This window comes from Lactuca saligna, chromosome 9, assembly GCF_052625555.1.
Source record: "Lactuca saligna cultivar CGN05327 chromosome 9, ASM5262555v1, whole genome shotgun sequence".
NCBI classification, from domain to species: Eukaryota; Viridiplantae; Streptophyta; class Magnoliopsida; order Asterales; family Asteraceae; genus Lactuca; species Lactuca saligna.
In genome coordinates, this window is record NC_136425.1 from 181058635 (window position 1) to 181081235 (window position 22601).

Sequence of the window (22601 nt, forward strand, 5' to 3'; positions counted from 1 at the left end):
TGGTTTTGACTTTATTTTTAATGACATAATTTTAAATAGGTCGGGCCTCCTAAAGTTCGTTAAAGATTTATAGGTTCTTTATTCGGCGTCGATTTCCGTTTGTCTTTTTATCAATTTGCTCATATTGTGGAGATCTTCAACTCTCATTTAGATTTCGTTAGCTAATTAACACTCGATCTTCAATTCGAGTTTTTAGCCCTCTACTACTGTTACAAAACTTTGAAAATTCGTAACTTCTTCATACGAGGTCCAATTTGGGCGATCTTTTTATGCACGCTCACCTTTCAACGAGATCTACGATTTTTGTTTAGATACTTAAGGTTAAAATGCATATTATTGAGATTTTACTTTTTACGTCAAATAATGTTTTAACGGCGTGTCGTAAATATACGAGTGGTTATAATTTCTTCAATATAACCCGGTTTTGAGCGTTCTTTATGTTTTCGGAAACCTTGACACGTTATCTAATATTTGATGCATCCCAACTTAGATATTTGAACACTTTATTTTCAAGGTTAATTTAGTTGTATTTGACTTTTGAGCGTTACAATGCTTTTGGAAAATATAGGCTGTTACACAAAATGTCTGCAGTCTGCAGACCACATCTGTAGACCTCTATAGTAGAAGAGATTGACCAGACGTCTGCACTCTGAAAAAAAAAACATTTGTTTTTTTAACATCCGTGGGCTACTAAAATAAACTGAAATCTAAATAAACTTATTTTTTTAAACTTCAAAGTGATTTTTTAAACATTTTTATGACTTTGTTATAAATAATTAACAAATCTAGATCAATTTTTATGTATTATTGTATAAAAATAAAAATAAAAATGGTATTATTAACATATATATTTGATAAAAACCAACAACTTTGGTTGCAAAGTTATAACTAAACATTATAATTAGCAATCAAAGAATTTGATACATTAATGGATGGAAATAAACTTCGATCTTTTCCATTAAAAACGTATCATAAATATTTTCTCGAGAAATTGATTATACTATATTAAATAATGTTTTACAAAGTTTGGCAAAAAAATAATATTTATTTATAAATTTGTCAAAAAATATCATGTTTGTATCATTGAACGTTTTTTTTTTTTTTTAAAGTTTTGTAATTTTTTTTTATCATTAGTAAAGTTGAAAAAAATATAAATTAAAACAAACTAAAAAAAATAAAGATATATATGTTTTTTTAGGTTAGAAGATGTCTAAAGATGTTAGAAGACTCTGATTCACATCTGCGCCAAGAAGAAGACGCTCAGACATTTTTAGGTCTGCAATCTTCAAAAAAACAAATAGTCTGCGAAAGCTAATGTCTGCGCGTGGTCTTCGCGGTGCAGACAGAAGAGGTCACGCAGATTTGCAGACAAAAACAAACACTACCTTAACGACTACAGGAGAGTGTAGGACTAATGGATTGAATTTCATTCCACACACTCCTAAGTTACGTGTAATATGCAGATATGGTCATGTCTCCCTATCGTATGGTGGTAACGGTTCTCTTAGTTCATATGTTCGGGGTGCATTTTCGTTTCCAAATCGTTGTTATATCACGGGCCGTAACAACATACTTAACAGTGCTCTTGATATCTTTCTCCATTGAACTCACCAACCACCCTCGTACCATCACATTACATCTTTTCCAATTCATTAAATCGACATAATTAGGAGTGGTGCCATCAATGAAACCAATCTTGTTTTTAACAAACAATGCGTTGGTCATCTCATTCTGCCAATCATTGTAGTTATCGTCATGGAGTAAGCTTTCTCCAACAAAATTTTGGCCAAGATGATCAGCGGATGTAAGAAAGTAAGGAGACGCGATATCAATGGTAGTCTTTATTGAAGACGAACCAACATCACCTCCGGTCAAAGTTTAGATAATTTCGGCTTGGGTTTCAGGTTAGCTCTCTAATACCATGTAAATTTTGATAGAAAGAAACCAAGAAATGAATTTTGTATTTCTTAAAAATCAAAAAAATGATTACATCTTATTATATACTAAACTAGAAAGAAGGATAAGGACTTCGCAATTAAAAAAAAAGATATGTATATCTCTCTAAAGACTATCGTAATACATTCATTTATACAACATTTTATCTATGCAGTTTGCTTGCTTTTAAAAGAAAGAATACATTGCTGTGGATTTGTGTTATTTTTGTTTCTTATCAAAGATCAAATGGAAAAAACTAACCTTTTTCTAAAAATGAATCACAGTTGACGATTGATAGATTCAACACAAAAGCACCAGTGGTCTAGTGGTAGAATAGTACCCTGCCACGGTACAGACCCGGGTTCGATTCCCGGCTGGTGCATCTTATTGAGCGTTGACGTTTCATGCCTTTCTGATGGAGGGGTTCATCAGTGTTTTCTGATCTTTAAGTGAAGACAATGTAGGCCTTTCTGAGCTCTTTGTTTTTCTTTTTTTGGTTTGACATATTTGGTTCTTATGAAACACGCTTCTTTGGGCACAAAGATGAACTTATTACACACATTTAATGCCAAAAAGAACAGTTGTGACCAACGTCCTGAAATTGTTATATGTTGATCACATTTTACTCTAACCATGAGGTATGAAGCATGACATGTGCTTTGGATACATGTTTGGTCATGCAAAGAACTAGGAAAGAATATTATTTTATAAAATCTACGCCTTTTAAAACCCGATGCATCAGTTTGGGGTGCGTTTCTAGGTGTGTGAACTTGTTGTAATTTATAAATTATTCATGGTCAAATAAACTGTACATAGGCATGTTGGATTATCCAATTCTTTCTGTTTTGTCTCTGGTTGAATAAACAATCAACTTCTATTTGGCATCCATAAGTAGCGAATTGGTAATTTCTGTTGGATGTACATGAGCTTCTCTGAAAACTTGTTCCAACAATTTTGTAGGTATCTTAGCTATTTAGCGGATTACTATGTGCTTGATTTACATCTCACACCGAAGATCATAAATAGTACTATCCTAATACTATTAGGATTCAAATTCCAACATTCTTAGGTAAAGGCTAATGACAATCATAATGGGAATAACATTGCAGAATCCGTGGATTAGGTTGCATGATGAAACACATTCAAGTGAGCTTTAGCCATTCAACTTGCATTTTGGGTGAAAAACTGAAAATTGGTCTTAGTCTAAACCTATTAAAGTCATGACTAATACCTTTTCTTGAAAATTCAACTTATTCTACACATTGCAACACTTTGTTTATCCATACAACACTTTCTTTTCTTTAGATATATGTCATTTATTTATACAGTATTTTATCTATGCAACTTTGATGAAAAACTAAAAACAGGTCGTTAATGTGGTTTGCTTGCATTTAAAAGAAAGAAAACATTGCTGTGAATTTGTGTTATTTTTGCTTTCATATCAAAGATCAAATGGAAAAAACTAACCTTTTTCTAAAAATGAATCACAGTTGACGATTGATAGATTCAACACAAAAGCACCAGTGGTCTAGTGGTAGAATAGTACCCTGCCACGGTACAGACCCGGGTTCGATTCCCGGCTGGTGCAGTATGTGTTGAGCGATGATGTTTCATGCCTTTGTGGTGGAGGGGTCCATCAACTTTCTCTGATCTCTAAGTGAAGAGTTTAATAGGCCTATCTGAGCTCTTATATTTTATTCTTCCATTTTCTTTTGCTGGGAATAGAACATATAATTGCTATACAAAGTCACAAAGATGAAGTTATTATTACACTCCTTTAATACCAAAAGGATTTGTTAATTTTTATTTCCTTGTGGGTAAGTTCCAGAAATTGTTATCTGATGAACACATTTGTATCATTGTATGTAGCACCTTTTGTGGTATCGGGCTATTTTACCTTGTTGTTTTCTTTGTTCAAAGTATATGTATAGTTTTATTCTTTTCTTTTATTTTTATGTTTAGTGTAGGTGACAATGTATTGTTTCATCTCTCGTTATTAGTTTAAACATGCTTTTTGACATCCTGTTATGATCAATTAAATTGTGCATGGGCATGTTGGATTCTTTAATTTTTTTTTGTTTGTTTGATTTAAATTGTGAACAAATAAACAATCGGCTTTTATTTGGCATCGAGAAGGGTGAAATGGGTATTAGTCTATCTCTATTTAGTCTTGAAGATAAAGTGTCTTTATTCAATAGCACTTTCCCTATACAACATGTGATGAAGAATAAGTAGGCCCTCGGTGTTAAGTTGCATTCTCGCTTGCAATTTAAAAAGGAACTGATGGTTATTTTCTGCTAATATGGTAGTTTTGGGTGTTAGCTTTTAATAACAAACACAAAAATGAAGGCATAGTAGCTAAGAAAAACAAACTAATAACACCAATTTCATTTCAACAAGCTGAAAACTTAGATTAAAGAGCAACGAACATTTCATTGCTTAAGCTTACGCACATATTGTGGTTATATATATTGAATAGATTATTTTATTTTATTTTCATTTTGATAAAGAAGCTTCGATAGAAAAATATAAAATATTAAACAAGTACTAAATAGTTTTGCTAGAGATGTTCGTGAAATAAGTTAAGTTGGTAGTATTATTTTAAAAGAAAAATGTGATGATTAATTATTAACATTTCAAATTTATATCGAAATCAAAATGTACTTAGAACTTAGAAGTGCAAATCCCATAATCTATCCTTTGTTGATGTGTTCATGGTTAATGTAGCTTGGTTGAGTTAAAAAGAAATGAAACATGATTGCTGATTTATGTTAATATTATAGAAAATAATACGTTCAAACACAAAAGCACCAGTGGTCTAGTGGTAGAATAGTACCCTGCCACGGTACAGACCCGGGTTCGATTCCCGGCTGGTGCATCTCTTTTATTTCTTTTTCTTTTTCTATTCCTTTCTCTTACTTCTGTTGATGTGTGTACACAAAAATGACAAATAGTAGCTAAGAAAGACAAACTAAGTAATAACATCAATTTCATTTCAACAAGCTGAAAACATACCTTTAAATTTGTTATATTCAATAGAAATATCCAATATTACTTGTAGTATTCCACATTTTATCTCAGGAATGAGAAGTTGTATGTTTTGCCTTCAAAAGTCTATAATATACACTATAGTAACAAGTTTATTTGTATTTATAACTTTTTTAACAACTTATTCACTCACCCACTAATCACCTACTTATACTGTTAGTGCTTTCAGGACATTTTTGTTGTATTTGCAAATTATTAGGAAATATGTGACGGAATAAGTTAGAGTTATAAATCGGCTCCATGTTTTTTTTGATTTTGAATTTCCATGTAAAAATTTGTTATATTCAATAGAAATTATAAGTATATTGCTATCATGGGTAAAAATTAAAATCATTGCCATTAACTTTTAAAATAGCAAGACGTACATCTTTTGTGGGAAAAATCTTGGAGGAGTTTTAGGTTACTCCTTAAAATTGAACAACACCATGTTTCCATCTTGATTCTAATATATCCTCAAAGCCTCTATCAAATACTAAAACACAACACAAAGATAAACATACATTGAAAAAAAAAAAAAACTAAAAAGGCTAAAGAAGTTTACGTGGAAGAAGTTTAATGTAGGCGGGTTAAATTCACATGGTTGTGGATTTGTGTTGCTTATACTTGCATTAATTTTGAAGAGAAGAATAATGGTAAATCCTTTTCAACCGCTAAACTACTTCTACATCAGTTGATAGATTTAAAACAAAAGCACCAGTGGTTTAGTGGGAAATAGTATCTTGCCACAGTTGAGACCCGGGGTCGATTCCTACTTGGTGCATCTCTAGAGCTGTGATGTTTCATGCCTTAATGGTGGAGGGGTCCATCAATCATATCTGATCTTCAGTGAAGACATATAGGCCTTACTGAGCTCTTTGTTCCTAGTTCTTTTTTGGCTGACATATAACAATCAAGAATCCCATTGTTCAAGACTTCAAGTTTAATTAACAAAGTCGTTACCAAGCCACTTTCCACTACTACAACATCATCCGATTTCTCTATCCCACAAATAACCACTCAAGACAACGATCAAAAGGTTACCTTACGAGGAGAACCCAACACGTTTGCAGCATCATCCATCACCATTCACTATTTATACTTCACGACGGGTTAGTATTTTTCCATAATCACCTTCTGATCCCACAGCTACCATCACTCCGCCAACAACTCCTCAAAGAATTCCATTCCACCACACGTGGCGGAGACTCCGCCATCACAACCACAATTCGCAGAATCAATGGTAGCTTCTATTGGCCCCATCTAAAACAGGATGTTACATGTTTTATTGCAGAATGCTAGACTTGCCAACAAACAAAAAAGTCCCACCCATAAACCATATGGTCTCTGATACGAATATGTTTACATAGTGATATCACGATCTTTTGTCCACCTGCATGAAGACTGAGTATTAAGCAAGATTATCTTCATTGTTATTTTTTATTATTAGTTAGCATTTTGTTTCCACTAGTGATGTAGGCCACAATTCCATCAATTTCTCTTGTTTAGTTGTTTTGATCTAGAGTAACGAACATTTCATTGTTTAAGCTTACTGCACATACACTACAAGGATCGTATACTATGCAGACGATAATTTTGAGCTCTATCCAGACGACTTGTCGTCGGTAAAGCCTATAGAGACGACATTTAGTCTGTAAAAAGTCGCCGGTATAGCTCCATCACTAAAAGTCGAAAATGTCGTCGGTACAAGTGTCGTCGGTATAGCATACTCTGTCCAGAGGGTCGTCGAGATTAATTTTCGAGAAAATTAGAAAAAATTTTATTCTCACCCTATAGAGATGATATGTCGTTTGGATAAGTGAGAGCTATAGAGACGACTTGTCGTTTCGAAAAGTGAAAACCATTTTTACAGTTGGAAAGCTATACCGACGACATGTCGTCTCTATAGCCATTTTTTTTTATATATATCATCCACCAGTTTTGTTATATATACCATTTAAAACAAATCCACATGGGATATTTTCAGAATAATATAAATATAAGATAACATATGATTAAAATCCAAAAGCACATAATAAACGTAACATACCTTTCAAATTCTACTACATAACAAAATAACAAAAACAAAAAAAACAAGTTTTTAACAAACATTGTTGTCATTACCATTCTAGTTTCCCTCCTACTCATCATCATCAACATCATCAAACAAAATAACAAAAAAAAAGCAAGTTTTTAACAAACATTATTGTCATTACCATTCTAGTTCTCCTCCTCCTCCTCATCATCATCATCATCACCACCATCATCAACATCATCATCATCATCCTCCGCGAGTTCATTTGATGTTTGGGGGTTATTTTGTAGAACCATATTGGAATTAAACTAGAATTGTGGCATTGGTTGTGGTTAGAAGTTTGGAATGAAAGATGCGAAAGTGTTATTAAACATTTGGTTCATTTGTTGCATTTGTTGCTGCATGAATTGCATTTGTTGGGATAATACAGCAACTTGGGGATTATCTGAAGATTGGGATGTGGAAGCTTTGGAACGTTTGGTATGTTCATTTGGAAATAAATTATTGTTGATGCTTCGTTTCCTTCCAATTCCGCGAATATGCTCACGTCTCTCAGCGAGGGCACGAACGAGGCATTGTTCTTCATTTAACTTTTCGCTCTTCCCGAGTTGTGATTGCATCACCATCTTCTCTCATTGAATGTTTTCCTAAGATAAAGAAAACAATAAAAGTATATTAATTAAAAAAAAAAAAAACTAAATTTATACACTAAAATAATAATATTATACCTTAAACTAACTAAAATAATAATAACATATTTATCAAACAACTTATTAACTTTTTTTATTACTTACCCAAACGACTTCTGCTTGTGGTGTACACCATCCCCGACTTTCTTTAAATCGCATCTGTCTCCAACCGTCGATATGTTGCGGGTCTTCTCCTCTTTCTCTCTATAATAAGCCAAAAATAATTAATAGATTTACATAAATGTTAATAAATTTTTTATAAAATACAAATAAATTTAGTTACCTCCTCACGTCGCCTGTCTGCATATGTTCTACTTCCATGAGAACTCGTAATTTGAAGTTTGGACCTGCTTTCTTTACCTTCTTTGCATTGCTTCCTATAACCCTCATTCAAAAAAGAAGATCGATCATGTTATTCCAAGCTTCCTCATCCATATCATCCGGTGGAGTTTGTCTTGCACCGTCCACATCATCATATCCACCAACACTATCAAAATAATCTTTCACGTCATGTTTGTGTTGTTTATAAGTTCTTTGGCAATCGCTCTGTACAGTCGCTCGAACGGCTTCCCACAGATTTGTACCCCGATACATATCAAGATCAAAATATGTCTGCAATAAAAACAAAAAAAATTTAATTAGTAAAAAAACATTTAAAAAGTATAAAATTTTTCACATATAAAAAGTATTTTGTACTTACTTCAATTTCAGGATACATAACTTCATAGTAATGGAAAGGAACACGTCTCCAATTCCTATAATGGAGTGGTACATGATTTGCCACAAAGTTTGAGATAAACCTTGTCAACATTTTGCCATTTGCATTTATGAATCTATAGGTCCCCCGACGCTATCAATTTCCACAGGTAAAGGTTGACCGCTGTGCTTAAACTTTTTTCGCATATTTAAGCATCTTCCTTTTCCACGCCGACGCATCGAGTTTGCTACATTGACACATAGAACTAAAAATTTAGAAATTTAAAACTTTAAAAATATATCCAATATATTTAAGAAATTCATGTAACTTACAAGATTAACATCCCGTCGGTATCTTGCTTGCACGCTCATGTGGAGGTCGTTCCCCGCCGTCTCCTCCATGCCCCCTCGCAACATGTGTAGCCATCTGTTTAATAAATATTAGAAAATATACTAAACGTACTTTTAAAAAAAATAATAAACAATTTTAAGCAATCAAAATGTATAACAACCGTAACATACCATCAATCAGAATCATCACTAGAACAATATACATGTACAACATCATCATTAATAAATTCGTCATCGTTTATGAAATCGTCATCATTATCTGAAGAGTACGTATCACCACCATCATCATCATCATTAAAGAAACTATCATCGTTTATAGTAGGAGCCACACTTGATTCACCATCATCATTATTATCTAAAAAGTACATATCATCACCGTCAACGGAGTATGTATCATCATCATCATCATCACCTATATTGTGTTTTAGCTCGAGGGAAGACCAATAATCAAGCTCAAAAAAGATACTACGTTTCGTCCAATTCAACTCTTTTTTTCTTGTTTCATCATTGCGCTTTCTTGTTGCACCCCCATGCTCAGGATGTTTCCCTGGAATACGATCAGGGAGACAAGCCAATTGCTTTAATATAGCTGTATTGCTAAATCATCTTGGATGTGGCCTTCTCTCAGGTTGACCATTAAACAATAAACTTTGCCTCCACTTATGGTTCATATGCAAGAATCGTCTATGACCAACATAAGACATCTTGTTGGTGACATGAATTGAAGATGTGTCTGCGTTACAAGTAGGGCATGCTAAATAACCTTGACCGCTCCATCCAGAAAAACTTCCACGCGCTGGAAAATCATTGATAGTCCATAACAACATCGCACGCATGTTGAATACGGTGTTGGTTGACGCATCTCTCATTTGGACTCCTTCAGACCACAACATTTTCAAGTCATCCACCAAAGGCCTCAAGAAAACATCAATGTCCTTTGATGGTGATTTAGGGACAGGAATCAGCAAAGTTAGCATGAAAGAAGACTCTTTCATACATATCTATGGTGGTGTATTGTAGGTATTTAATATAACCGGCCAAGTACTATAAGTACTATTAAAGTTGCCGAATGGATTAAATCCATCAGCAGCCAAACCTAGACGAACATTTGTAGGTTCTTTAGCAAACTCTGGATATCTTTGATCAAAATCTTGCCATGACTTCCCATCAACCGGATGATACATCATACCATCTATTGAGTGTCCAGTATTATGCCAACTCATATCTTTAGCTGCGAATCTGGAGCTATACATTCGTCGAAGTCTTGGAGTCACAGAAAAGTATCGCAACACTTTTTGTGGTACTTTCTTCCCCTTTGTAGTTGTGTCCACCCATCTACTCTCCTTACAAATCGGGCAATTTTGCATGGAACCATTCTCCTTCCAAAACAAAGCACAATCATTTTTGCAAGCGTGGATCGATTTATATCCTAACCCTATCTTTCTCAACTTCTTTTTAGCTTCATAGTGTGAAGCTGGAATCTTGCTCTTCAGGAAAGCAGCTCTTAGTAACTCTACAAGTTGATCAAACGAACTATTTGTCCATCTATTGATCACTTTAATATGCAACAACTTTGCCAAAAAGTTTAAGGCAGACATATCGCTACATTCAGGGTATAACTTGGTATTGAGCTCCTCAAACAAATCATCAAATTCCGGGTCTATACCTCGCCCCTCCTCGTCTATATTTTCTTCATTTGTATTTTGTTCCGACATAACATCATCAATTACATCAAACATCTCATTACTTGTGAGCGTGTTTACTGGAATGTTTGTTCTTGGAGTCGAATTGTAGCTTAAATCCAAAGAACCGACATGTTTCTCACCGTGATGAATCCACGTAGTATATGTTTCTAGAAACCCAATGTCATGTAAGTGGGCATAAACCGTAGGCAAAACATGTCGATACGAATTCACACACGTTTTGCACGGGCACCGCACTTTGCCTTTGGAGTTGACATGTTTCTCAACAATCTTCATAAAGTTTTTAAGACCTTCCAAGTATTTTGAAGACATTCGGTTCTCTCTAATCCAACTCTTATCGATCGTCATTGTTGTTTCATTATTAAATATTATATTATATATATAGTTATCGAAATTTAGATTGTATTTAGGCTATATAAATAAATATATACCTAAGAATAGATACAATATTCACAAGTATTTAAAATTATATGTACTCGAAAAGTAAAAATCAGACGGATTGGATAGAGTATTCACAATGGTTATGCAGAAGAAACTTAAACTAAAAATTAACGATTTAGCGTGTTTTAATAAGAAAATCATATCAATTTGATTTTATAATTTATTTTATTTTATTTTAATATTAATATTAATTTGATTTTAAAACTAATTTAATTTGATTTTATAATTAATTTGATTTTGTTTTAAACCATATATAGTTTACCCTTAAGTTTTTTTTTAGAGTTTCTAGTTGTTTCAATTATATCATTGTAGTTTTTTCCTTTATTTTTCTTATTCATTTTTATATTTATATATGGTTTTATAATTAATTTGATTTTGTTTTAAACTAATATTAATTTGATTTTAAAACTAATTTAATTTGATTTTACAATTAGTTTAATATTTTGTTTTTATTGATTTTTTTAAAAAACTAAATCACATTTACTTGCTAGTTCTATATCACATTTACTTTATAATTATTTTAAAATTACTAAAAGTACGTTGCTATTAATAACCTAATTAAGCTAACAACGACATGACCAACATTAAGTCACTAACAAAATTAAACACTCAAATTGTGAAGTTTGTTTGCTAGTTCTATAAGGTTGCATATAAAATCAAATTGTGAAGATGATTACTTGAATTTCGTTAGTTAAGTATTGTTTTTATGTATTAATTCAAAATATAATGTCTATATAAAGCTTACCCTTAAGTTTTTTTTAGAGTTTCTAGTTGTTTCGGTTATATTATTGTTGCATGCTCTTTGTTAGTGTTTTCACAAATTGTATGTCTATCTAGTTTAAGATTTTTTGGCACTATTGGGAAACTAAATTAATGAGTGTGATTGGGTTCTTATCACACTAATGCACTAAAATTATCATCTAATGCACTATTGGGAAACTAAATGAATGAGTGTGATTGAGTTCTTATCACACTAATGCACTAAAATTATTATCTAATGCACTCTTGAAGCACATCTAATGCACTAAAATTATCATCATTTAAAACCATTCATATCAATGCAATTCAAAGTGGTCCTTATATATATATATATATATATATATATATATATATATATATATATATATATAACATTTAGATATCACTATCCCTTAAAGCACATCTAATCCACTAAAATTATCACCATTTAAAATCATTCATACAATGCAATTCAAAGTGGTTATTATGTTGCATATACGTATCATGGTCTATGAAAAAAAAATCACTACATCATCTCCTGTGGTATGGTATAGTTTAAGAAAAAAATTATAAAATCAACAAACTAACCTCAAAATGTGGTCAAAAAACGGAATTCCTTTTCTATGGGTGGTGAATCTTCTTCCCAATCAATAAAGAGAAATGGGGTTGTGATTTAGGGCTCCATATTATTACAAATAAAGGACTAAACATTTAGAAATTAAGAAGCAATCAAGCAACAAAACCCTTACCTTGGTGGAAGATGAACTCGGAATCAACTTCTAGCCCATGAGATCGCCGACTGCAAGTGTGAGAGGAAAATTGTGAGCCGACAGCAAAATGAAAGCTGATTATGGGTTTTGTTATCAGGGAAACCCTATACCGACGACATGTCGTCGGTATAGGTCAACCAAAACGCCGTCGTATAGCTTTAGTTCATTAAAAAATAAAATAAAATAAAATAAAGATTTCACGCGGATCGGGGCCCCCTTTTACAGACGACATGTCGTCGGTATTGCCTTGAAAAACGACATTGTTTCCGTGTTCTGCAACACGGATTAAAAATAAAGGAAAATTAAATTTTAATCAACCTATACCGATGACAAGTCGTAGGAATAGGTCGCCTAAAACGACATCGTTCCCATGTTCTGCGACACGGATTAAAAATAAAGGGAAATTAAATTTTTAATCAACTTATACCGATGACAAGTCGTCTGAATAGGTCGCACAAAACGATATCGTCTCGGATTTCTGCTACAAGGAAATAAAATAAATGGAAAATATTTTTTTAGAACATTTTCCAGACGACAAGTCGTCTGGAAAGCTTTTCGATATACCACCAATTTTTCATCTTTTCCCGCCAAATCTGTACTGATAACATCTATCGTCTGGATAGGTGTCTGTCTGCACAGGATGGAATTCTTGTAGTGATATTGTGGTTATATATATTGAATAGATTTAATTCTCTCTCTCTCTCTCTCTCTCTCTCTGTGTGTGTGTGTGGTAAAGAAGCTTTGATAGAAAAATATATCAGTTTTATATAAATACAAAATAGTTTTGCTAGAGATGTCTGTGAAATTAAGTTAAGTGGTAATATTATTTTATAAAAGAAATTAAAATGAGACGATTATTTATTTATATTTAAAAGGGATAATGACTTCAGAGGGTAACATACTTTTGATTTTGATCACATTTGGTCACTGAACTTTTTTTCGTGCTCTATTAACCCTTTAACTTGTTGATTTGTGCAAATTTTCCCCTTCCGACCGGGTTTAGCCGGTTTCAAACGGTTTATTGATCCTACGTGTCAGTTTTGATCCTAACTGGCATCTAGGGTTCTTGTTATTAAAGGAGGGGCGTTTGTTGTTCATTTATTGTGCTCTAATACCCTGTTGCCCTAATACCCGATGGCTTCCTCCTACAGCATCTCATCCTCCCTCAATCGATCAAGCAAGAAATCCACAGTGAATGATCCAAAAACTTGTGATTGTGGGTTCCCTGCACGTATTCTAACATCAACAACACCAAAGAATCCAGGGAGGCATTTCATGGTGTGCAATGAGGTAAGCAATTTCACTTAAATTTCCCCTCTTTTCTGATTCATTTATTCCAGATTTGAAATCTCACTTTGAAATTTTATTGTGGAAGGGTAAATGCAAATATTGGAAATGGTTGGATGTAGAACTTGTACAGATGCCTCTGATGGAAGTGGTGGAGGGAATGAAAGCTGAATTAGTAGCATTGAAGACCGAAGTAGAGAAGGTGAAGGAAGACATGGAACAGATGAAGAAGGAAAAGTACTCTGATGCCATTGCAATGAAGGAGAAAATATATAAGTTTACCATTGGATTTCTTTTTCTGATCATCGTGTATATGATGAAATGAAGTCACATGATGTATTGAAAGATGTTGTTTGAATAGAATAGAGTTGTTATCTTAACTTCTTGTTGGAATGGAATGAAGTAACATTGATTGTAATGGAAAATTTAATTATAAAGAAGCATACATATTATCTGCATACATATTAACTTTGATTGGAATGGAATCACAAAGAATGGAATGAAGTAACTTTGACTGGAATGGAATCACCAAGAAATATTTTTGACTGGAATGGAATCATAAGGAAGCATACATATAACAATGAATACATATTTGATTTTGACTGGAATAGAATCACAAAGTAGCATGCATATAAAGAATTAGTTTTGACTGGAATGGAATCACAAAGTAGCATGCATATAAAGAATTAGTTTTGACTGGAATGGAATCACAAAGTAGCATGCATATAAAGAATTAGTTTTGACTGGAATGGAATCACAAAGTAGCATACATATAACAAATACATATAATAAAAAAAAGTAAGTGAATGTGGTGGTTGGATTCATTGTAATACGCCATTAATATTCTACAGTTATATAAGTTTTTGTCTGCATACACAAAAGTAGTTTCTAGGTAACACAAAAGATTCCTGCATAGACAAAAGAAGGGCCACCATGTGCCCATACACCTACTTGATAGTACCATAGAAAAACATAATAAAAAGACTACTACTTTGTCTTTACATCACAACTGCCTTACAAAAGATATTCCTACCCACCCACTATTATCCCCTAAATTAATCAATAACTGAAGGGTTATCTGCATTGCTCCCAACCCCAGGTATCTGCCTCCTTAATGCTTGTTTGATAATCCGTTCAGAATATTTCCTCCTTCCACTTCTACTAACTGGGACCCTTCTTCTTGGCATGGGGGCTGCAGGTGGTGGTGGAGGAGGTTGTTGGGCTGCAGGTGGTGGTGGAGGAGGTGGTGGTCCTTCATTGCCCCTAGATAAACTTGGGTCTGCTCCACTGCCCCTGGATGAACTTGGTACTGCAAACAAAAATTAAAATGTCAATTCTTTGTTCAAATGATGTAATTTTTTTAAAAATATTCACCTGATGTATTGCTTTGTTGGTTAGATGGACACTTTTTCTTGTTGTGACCTGGTTCCTTACAAATACCACACTTTATTATGCTACCCCTTCTTGAGACAGTTTGTCTACTTGATCCACTCAACTCTCGTTCAATTGCATCCCTCTTCCTTTTCACAGATGGCCTACCAGGTAATCTTCTTCTTTTAGGAGGCAAAGGCTTATGGTATGGAACATCTGGCCACATTTCACTACTATTGAGAGGATTAATGCTATATTTGTAGCATTTTAGGTAAGCCTCAGTAGTGTATGATTGGGACACATATGCCTCAGCATCATGATTTAAGTAAGATATTGCTGCCACTCCATGTAAGCATGGTATCCCTGTAAGTTGCCATATTCTACAGGCACACTTCTTTGCAATTAGATCCACTCCATATGCAACATCAGTGAATCTAACCTCATACTTTTGATAACCACAAGGAGTAACTCCCCACAATCTGTTTAAGCATATTAACATCAGTGAATCAATAACACATCCTCATAATTAACATAAGCATATTAAAGTAAAATAATTACCTCTGTTTAACCTTCAGATGTTCTATACGCTTCCTAATAGTTGGACATATAAGCAAATCCCATTCCATTCCTTCAACTCTTTGAGTGTATATCCTTTCCATCACAAATAACCTAATCTCCTCCAGCATAGTGATTATAGGTCTCCTTCTAGCATGCCTAATAGCAGAATTGAAACTCTCACTGACCCCATTCTCCACTGCATCACAGTCTCTTCCTTCTTGAAAGAATGCCTTAGACCAGGTAGTAGGATCTCTGTCTATAAGGTAATCATAAGCATGAGTATCAATAGATTTGATGTTCTCCATTACACCTCTGAACTTCTCCACAGTACTAGCCCTTACAGCCCTCCAAAATAACTTTATGTATTGTTGACCAGTAAACCTTTTATTAAAATTGGCCAGAATGTGTCTAGCACATTGTCTATGTTCAGCTTCTGGACATCTTTCCTTAACTGCTTGTAATAACCCCTACAAATCACAACATCATTATGAGTGAAAAAGCATAAAAATGAAGCATAAAAATGACCTAGTACTAACCTTGTGTCCATCAGAAAGAAGGGTAATGCCTGCACCAAGACCACCATTAATGTCATCCATAAGCAAATCTATGAACCACTTCCATGTTTCTTTATTCTCAACACATACCACAGCCCATGCTAAAGGGTAGATGTGGTTGTTTGCATCTCTCCCAACAGCTGAAATAACTTCTCCTCTAACTATACCCTTTAAAAAGCAACCATCAAGCCCAATTACTGGCCTGCACCCTTCTAACCAACCATCCCTTACAGCTTTGAAACACACATAAAACTTAGAAAACAAAGTTGTGGAATCTGGCATGATGTCTACATCCAATCTCACAGTAGACCCAGGATTTGACCTGATAATTTCCTCACCATATGACCACAATCTCCCATAATGTTCAATTAAACTTCCTTCAATCTCTTGTAATGCAAATTTCTTTGCATTTCTGCATTGCCCCACACTCACATTTATGTTGAATGTTGTTGACACTTTAGCTTTCATCTTCCTTGCACTCATTTTGGGGTTCTCTATAATTTGACTCATAAAATGTTTCCCTATCCATCTATAAGTTACAATTGACCCAAACTTAAACACCCTACAACAATTATGTTCATTCACTAGAGATTTGATCTGAAAAGTCTTTTCTTTACCCATCCAGGAGGCCCATAGTCTGAAAGGGCAAGATGGTGACTTATTCTTTTTGCAACATTTCACTAACACTCTATCAGAGTCATTTTTTTCAAACCATAGATCATACCCATTAGCAACTGCATAATTGCTTAACATATGTTTAAGCTCAGTAGGGTTAGAAAATCGCATACCTATAATTGGTTTCATCTGATCCCATGGCTGTCTCTCATCATACACAGGGTACTGGGGTGGCACGTATTCATCATCTTGATCTTCACTCTCTATAGGTTCACAAAGGATGTTTAAAAATCTATCACGTGCAGTTTTGTTTGCTGGAAATGGATAGGTAGCATCATCTTCTTCATGATCAACAGAATATGAATCTTGAATAACTGAATCCTCATCTTCATCTAAGTCTTCGTTTTCACTTTCACTTTCCTCAGCCTCAATCCAGTCGAAGATAGGTTCATTATGGTGATCCACATATACATTCATTCTCTTGTCATTAGCATACGCCAAATCCAAAAATTCCTTGTAATCACCATTGTTCACCAGTGTATGAATTCCAAGACCTAAAGACTCTTGTGGAAGGCAGAAATAGATGTCTTTGCTTCTCGAGTTGGTGAGCTTGTGAAGGAATTCCATGAATTGCTCATACCCAAACCCACTGAAGTCAACATCTCGCACTGATGCTCTGTTGGGATCAAAGTAAACTAAGGGATTGGGTGCAAACTGACCATTGTAGTGGAAATCCACTACAATGAAGTTCTGATCAGTAGGATTTGGAGATGATGCCATAGAACGGTTGAAGGAGATGAATGATCGATGGAGAATTTCGTGACCTAGTCGAGTTTAAGGACCAAATGAGACTTCGGGGTGTGGTTTAATGAGACGGAGACAAAAAATCGGGCCCTACATGCCACCTCTTTCGCCACGTAAGATAAAAAATACACGTAGGATCAATAAACCGTTTGAAACCGGCTAAACCCGGTCGGAAGGGGAAAATTTGCACAAATCAACAAGTTAAAGGGTTAATAGAGCACGAAAAAAAGTTCAGTGACCATATGTGATCAAAATCAAAAGTATGTTACCCTCTGAAGTCATTATCCCTATTTAAAATTTATATCGAAATAAAAATGTACGTAGAACTTAGAAGTGCAAATCCCATAATGCATCCTTTGTTGATGTGTTCATGTTTACCTTGTTAATGCAGCTTGGTTGAATTAAAAAGATGAAGCATGATTGTTGATTTCTGTTTTTTTTTTTTTTTTCCTTGCATTAGGAAAGAAAAAGTAGATGTTAAATCATTTTCAATCTTCAAAGTTTATCTTGTTATTAGGGAAGATGATAACCATAACACAAAAGCACCAGTGGTCTAGTGGTAGAATAGTACCCTGCCACGGTACAGACCCGGGTTCGATTCCCGGCTGGTGCATCTCTCTTGAGCGATGATGAATCATGGCTTTATGGTGGAGGGGTCCATCAATTTGTATGATCTTCAAGTGAAGACATTATTAGGCCTTACTGAGCTCTTGTTTTTAATATCTTCTTCTTTACTTTTCTCTTAAAATTGAATAACACCATGTTTTGATTTTCATTATATCTTGATCAAAGCGTCTACCAAATACTAAAAGTAAAACCCAAAAGAAAGATAAACATGCATTGGAATAAAAAACTAAAAAGGTTCTTAAAGAAGTTTACGTTGAAGAAACTATAACAACTTCAAAATGTCCCATGGATCATGCCTTTATATACTTTAAGCATTATGCGTTTTGAAATTTTGTATCTATTCTTTGATCAAGAGTAACGAACATTACACTGCTTACATTACGCACATATCGTGATTATATATATAATGAATGGATTTAATTTTTTTTCTTTTCCGTAAATAAGCTTCCGTAAAAAAAGTATATCAGTTTTATACAAATATTAAACAATTTTGCTAGATGTATTTTTGAGATAAGTCAGGTGGTAGTGTTATTCTATAAAAGAAATATATGTTTGATTGTTTATACTTCAAATTTATATTGAAAGAATTACATAAGGTGTGATGTCAACAAAGAGTAAAATGAAAACTATTTAGGAGTAAACTTCCATCTATATGTCAAAAGGTATGATTTTCATCCAATTATTTATATTTTGAATTTATATTGAAACTAATGAGCCATGAAAATATGTTCATGATTTGCATTAAAAAGAAAGAAAACATGAAAGTGACTTTATTGCTCTTCGCTTACATTTTAAAAAAGAAAAAGTAGACTGAAAATTCATAAGGGTAAATTGTGAGAAATATATAGCAATACACTTTGAAGTGTGCAAATACCATAATGTGTAACTTGTTGATTTGTGTATGCTCACCATGTTAATGTACGTTGGATTAAATTCACATGGTTGTACTTATAAACCATGCTTTTTTTTGGGCCATTCTGAGCTCTCTTTTTTTCGTTTAATTATTTTGAACATATTTGGTACTTATAAACCATGCTTTTTTTTGGCACAAATTGCTATACAAAGATGAAATAACAAAACGATACTTTACAAATTCTCGTATCCTATGGAAAAGTTCCTGAAGTTGTTATCTCACACACGATATATTTTGATAATCATGTAAATGACCTTCTAACCCAAATTAGAGAATTAAATCACTATCAGGAAATTTGAAGTGATATTTCTCTCTTTTGAAAACATGGATTTAAAGAGTACAACAGAAATACTTATTTGAAGAAAAAACATAAATACGTATGTAAATGTAAATTACCAGAAAAAAGGATGTTCATATTGATGTCAACGACCAATTAGTTTGTTTTTTATTTGTAAAATATTGTTTAAAAGGCATGGTTTTGTTCGTTATTAAAAGAATAGTATCAAAGTACAATCACTAACATTAAAATTAGAGATGTTGTCTATTTGTCCCCAATGATCATAAAAAAAGACTTCTTTCATAATGACAAAAAAATGTTCGAAATATAAAAAATAACCAAGAATTTTGAATATTGCAAGTTTTGAAATTGATTTTTCTAACAAAAAAACACGTTTCATAAAAACCCGTTTTCAGAAAAATTAGTTGAAATTACAAACTCATTTAATTTCAATCGTTTCGAAAATCCATATATGGTTCGAAGATAGCTAGTTCGAAAATTTAGAACTTGTTCTTTATTTTTTTGGGTTGAGTTCCCAACTTGTTATAAAATCTGAACTTGTTTATGACTTTCAAACTAGTTATTCATGTTACATATATATTTGTATATTATTTATAAACTTCTTTATGAGTTTCAAACTAATTATTCGTGTTACATATAGAGATGCAATAAAAGAAATAAAAACTCAAACCCCCTACATTTAAAAAGCAAGATTGTGTAACAACCGAAGAAGAAGATGATCGCTATATTCTTCAAGCTCCTATAAAAGAATGGTCAATAACGTCAATATCGCCTAAAATTAAATAATTATTGATGGAGTTGGCAACTGAATTTAAAAGAACCTTCACTAGTAGTTAATAATATTGACCAAAAGAAACTACTAGATTTCACATTATTTGTACTATTCCTTGGTCAACTTTCATTAGATCCTTCCAATTTTATAAACAACATGTTTTTCTTAGTTTTAACTTGACAAAGTTAATAATAATTGAACTTTTTTTAACAAGTTAGAATGCAACAATAAGTTTGTGAAAGGTCTAGAAGTTGCAATTATAAAGGTTTTTATTTATAATTTTGATTATATACGTTTTTCATATAAACAATTTTTTCACTTTTTCCAAGTCGACAATTCTATTTAAAAACATTTACTAAAAGTTGCAACAACCAACACAACACAAAAACAGAAACTCCAGATTCATTAAAAGATGTGCAGAAAGGAAATACTAGGTACATTGTCAGTTCATTTTCAAATCCATAACCATATGCAAAAAGATAAAAGAAATGTCCAAATTTGGTGACAAAGTCACATTCTTGATTTTCCCAAATGACATCTTGATAACTTGTTCACCATCTACTAATCCATATATCTTTCAAAAGCATGCATCCAGCAAACAACAGCAACACAAGGCAGCCAAACTACAAAAAAAAAAAAAAATCAATATTTTGACTTATCAAAAGTTTTCAAAATCATGACATAAATTGTTTTGTATGTTTGACATGTATTAGACTGAGTTTTATGAACAATATTGTTGTGGTCCACACAAAGAATATGACTACAACCTCCACATGAATGCAAGTGATGTCACAATACAAACTACGTATCAATCAAGAATTTCTATAAAAAGCATTCAATTTAGCAAAAAACGTACACGAATCATGTTCAAATACCACCACCATATGAAAAAACAGCACATGGTTTTTCTATTAAATTCAGCTTTTTTGAAATAAGAAAACTAAAGTATTTTGTGAAGCATTTTAAGGTCACAAGATAAGGATATATTCTCGTTCAAATAAAAAAAAAACCTTCACGAAAAAATTTAAAAGGTTTTTTTACAAGGAAATAATTATTGTTTGGCACCAACCACAAGTTAGATTGGTGATCATTGCAAATTAAGGATTTGATAATTATCGAATGCAGAAAAAGACTATTCTACCCTTCAAAAGTTTGATAGTAACATAAAGTACATTGGGTCTTTTTTTTTCTGCATCAAAAAGGGAAAAAAGAATGTTTCATTATTTTAAGTTTAACAAGAACAAAAGTCTACAATAATTTTTTTTCGCCTTTCCCAATTTTTTGTTTTAAAAAATTGCACCGAATTTTCTAGGAACAATTTGATGCAAAAGAATCAAGATCTGTAAATAAAATCGGCTATAAAACCCAAAAATCAAATTTCCACATAATATGAACTAGATAAAATGACCAAAATACCCCTGAAAAACATACACATGAATTTAGAAATCCCGATGTGAAGTCAGAAGTCCTTCTTCACCGGTCAATATCACAGGTTAACAATCTATCCGACTCAATTACTTAACACAAAAGAAAACTGAAATCAAGCAATCTAGATCCGATCTTTACTCGATCAGAATCGACAATTGCATGCATAAAAGGAGATAGAGAAAAGGGGGGAATTTGTAATTACCAGCCTTCCATGAAACCGGTACTTTGTTGTTGCTGCTGCTGCTGAGGAGGCGGAGCACCGTACTGCGGCGCATACTGCGGTGGATATCCTTGTTGAGGGTATCCCTGTGGCGGGTACCCTGGTGGTGGGTAAGCATCTTTCGGGTACCCTTCTGGTGGATATCCTACAAGAATCAAACACTATTCGTTAATTCACTATTCAAAAAACCCAATTCCCAAAATCCTCCCAACAAGAAGATCGTATCAGAAACCAAAATGAAAACCAAATTGAACGATAAACGAACCTTGCGGAGGAGGAGCGCCAACTGGGGGCTGGCCTTGATTGTAATAACTCATGATTGTGATGTTCTTGGAGGTTCTTTGAGTGGGGTTTATGGGGGAATTGTGGTTTTTATAAAGTCGAAAAAGGGGGAAAAGGTTTATAAAGAAGATGGAGGCGTATGGTGTTGATGTGTGTTGGTGCGTGTACGTCACGCATTGGCGGTGGTGAGTGGGGTGCCGATGTGGAACCGCAGTTAAAAACTTTGAAGCGCGTGAATGGATGGGAGGGATTTTACTTAAGATAATCCGTAACATATGGGGAGTTTAAATGAAAATTATCTTAACTTTGGGAGGAATTCAAAGTGGTAGTCAACAAAATATGCTTTGAGTTGCGCAATTACAAAACTCGTGATAGGAAACAAATAAATTAATTGTGGGAATGATTTTATAAAACATTTTTTTTTTGAATGGTGGAAGACTTCATTCAAACAAAATTCAAGCTATAAAACAAGTGAAAGGAAAAGGTTTAG

General features: G+C 33.4%; 3 protein-coding genes, 1 long non-coding RNA gene and 7 other non-coding genes across 11 annotated transcripts; 8 read left to right on the forward strand and 3 right to left on the reverse strand.

The window, feature by feature from the left end:
• Nucleotides 1–2246: 2246 nt before the first annotated feature.
• On the forward strand, nucleotides 2247–2317 carry TRNAG-GCC (transfer RNA glycine (anticodon GCC)). The gene has a single exon. It is a non-coding gene; the product is annotated as a tRNA-Gly (tRNA).
• A 7-nt stretch (nucleotides 2318–2324) lies between these two features.
• LOC145018906 (small nucleolar RNA snoR114) lies at nucleotides 2325–2413 on the forward strand. The gene has a single exon (XR_013667266.1). It is a non-coding gene; the product is annotated as a small nucleolar RNA snoR114 (small nucleolar RNA).
• Nucleotides 2414–3452: 1039 nt separating this feature from the next.
• Nucleotides 3453–3523, forward strand: TRNAG-GCC (transfer RNA glycine (anticodon GCC)). Its single transcript has one exon. It is a non-coding gene; the product is annotated as a tRNA-Gly (tRNA).
• A 9-nt stretch (nucleotides 3524–3532) lies between these two features.
• On the forward strand, nucleotides 3533–3622 carry LOC145018905 (small nucleolar RNA snoR114). Its single transcript, XR_013667265.1, has one exon. It is a non-coding gene; the product is annotated as a small nucleolar RNA snoR114 (small nucleolar RNA).
• A 1120-nt stretch (nucleotides 3623–4742) lies between these two features.
• Nucleotides 4743–4813, forward strand: TRNAG-GCC (transfer RNA glycine (anticodon GCC)). Its single transcript has one exon. It is a non-coding gene; the product is annotated as a tRNA-Gly (tRNA).
• Nucleotides 4814–5749: 936 nt separating this feature from the next.
• Nucleotides 5750–5836, forward strand: LOC145018904 (small nucleolar RNA snoR114). Its single transcript, XR_013667264.1, has one exon. It is a non-coding gene; the product is annotated as a small nucleolar RNA snoR114 (small nucleolar RNA).
• Nucleotides 5837–9731: 3895 nt separating this feature from the next.
• Nucleotides 9732–10781, reverse strand: LOC145017005 (uncharacterized). Its single transcript, XM_078975124.1, has one exon. The coding sequence runs from the start codon at nucleotides 10779–10781 to the stop codon at nucleotides 9732–9734; it is 1050 nt and encodes a 349-aa protein (XP_078831250.1).
• Nucleotides 10782–13433: 2652 nt separating this feature from the next.
• On the forward strand, nucleotides 13434–14086 carry LOC145018229 (uncharacterized). The gene is made up of 2 exons (XM_078976130.1): nucleotides 13434–13672; nucleotides 13758–14086. The coding sequence occupies exons 1-2, from the start codon at nucleotides 13517–13519 to the stop codon at nucleotides 13992–13994; spliced, it is 393 nt and encodes a 130-aa protein (XP_078832256.1). The 5' UTR covers nucleotides 13434–13516; the 3' UTR covers nucleotides 13995–14086.
• A 638-nt stretch (nucleotides 14087–14724) lies between these two features.
• Nucleotides 14725–17547, reverse strand: LOC145017006 (uncharacterized). Its single transcript, XM_078975125.1, has 4 exons — nucleotides 16135–17547; nucleotides 15599–16065; nucleotides 15044–15519; nucleotides 14725–14978 (listed from the first exon to the last, which is right to left on the reverse strand). The coding sequence occupies exons 1-4, from the start codon at nucleotides 17545–17547 to the stop codon at nucleotides 14725–14727; spliced, it is 2610 nt and encodes an 869-aa protein (XP_078831251.1).
• A 566-nt stretch (nucleotides 17548–18113) lies between these two features.
• TRNAG-GCC (transfer RNA glycine (anticodon GCC)) lies at nucleotides 18114–18184 on the forward strand. Its single transcript has one exon. It is a non-coding gene; the product is annotated as a tRNA-Gly (tRNA).
• A 2381-nt stretch (nucleotides 18185–20565) lies between these two features.
• On the reverse strand, nucleotides 20566–22238 carry LOC145018752 (uncharacterized). The gene is made up of 3 exons (XR_013667148.1): nucleotides 22095–22238; nucleotides 21812–21974; nucleotides 20566–20804 (listed from the first exon to the last, which is right to left on the reverse strand). It is a non-coding gene; the product is annotated as an uncharacterized LOC145018752 (long non-coding RNA).
• Nucleotides 22239–22601: the final 363 nt, after the last annotated feature.

Bases quoted from the DNA above. Each gene is read 5' to 3' on its own strand.
- LOC145017005 (XM_078975124.1), bottom strand. From the start codon at position 10,781: ATGACGATCGATAAGAGTTGGATTAGAGAGAACCGAATGTCTTCAAAA.
- LOC145018229 (XM_078976130.1), top strand. From the start codon at position 13,517: ATGGCTTCCTCCTACAGCATCTCATCCTCCCTCAATCGATCAAGCAAG. The intron at 13,673-13,757 runs GTAAGCAATTTC...TTATTGTGGAAG, and splicing joins ATTTCATGGTGTGCAATGAG to GGTAAATGCAAATATTGGAA.
- LOC145017006 (XM_078975125.1), bottom strand. From the start codon at position 17,547: ATGGCATCATCTCCAAATCCTACTGATCAGAACTTCATTGTAGTGGAT. The intron at 16,066-16,134 runs GTTAGTACTAGG...TGTGATTTGTAG, and splicing joins TTCTTTCTGATGGACACAAG to GGGTTATTACAAGCAGTTAA. The intron at 14,979-15,043 runs GTGAATATTTTT...TTTTGTTTGCAG, and splicing joins CCAACAAAGCAATACATCAG to TACCAAGTTCATCCAGGGGC.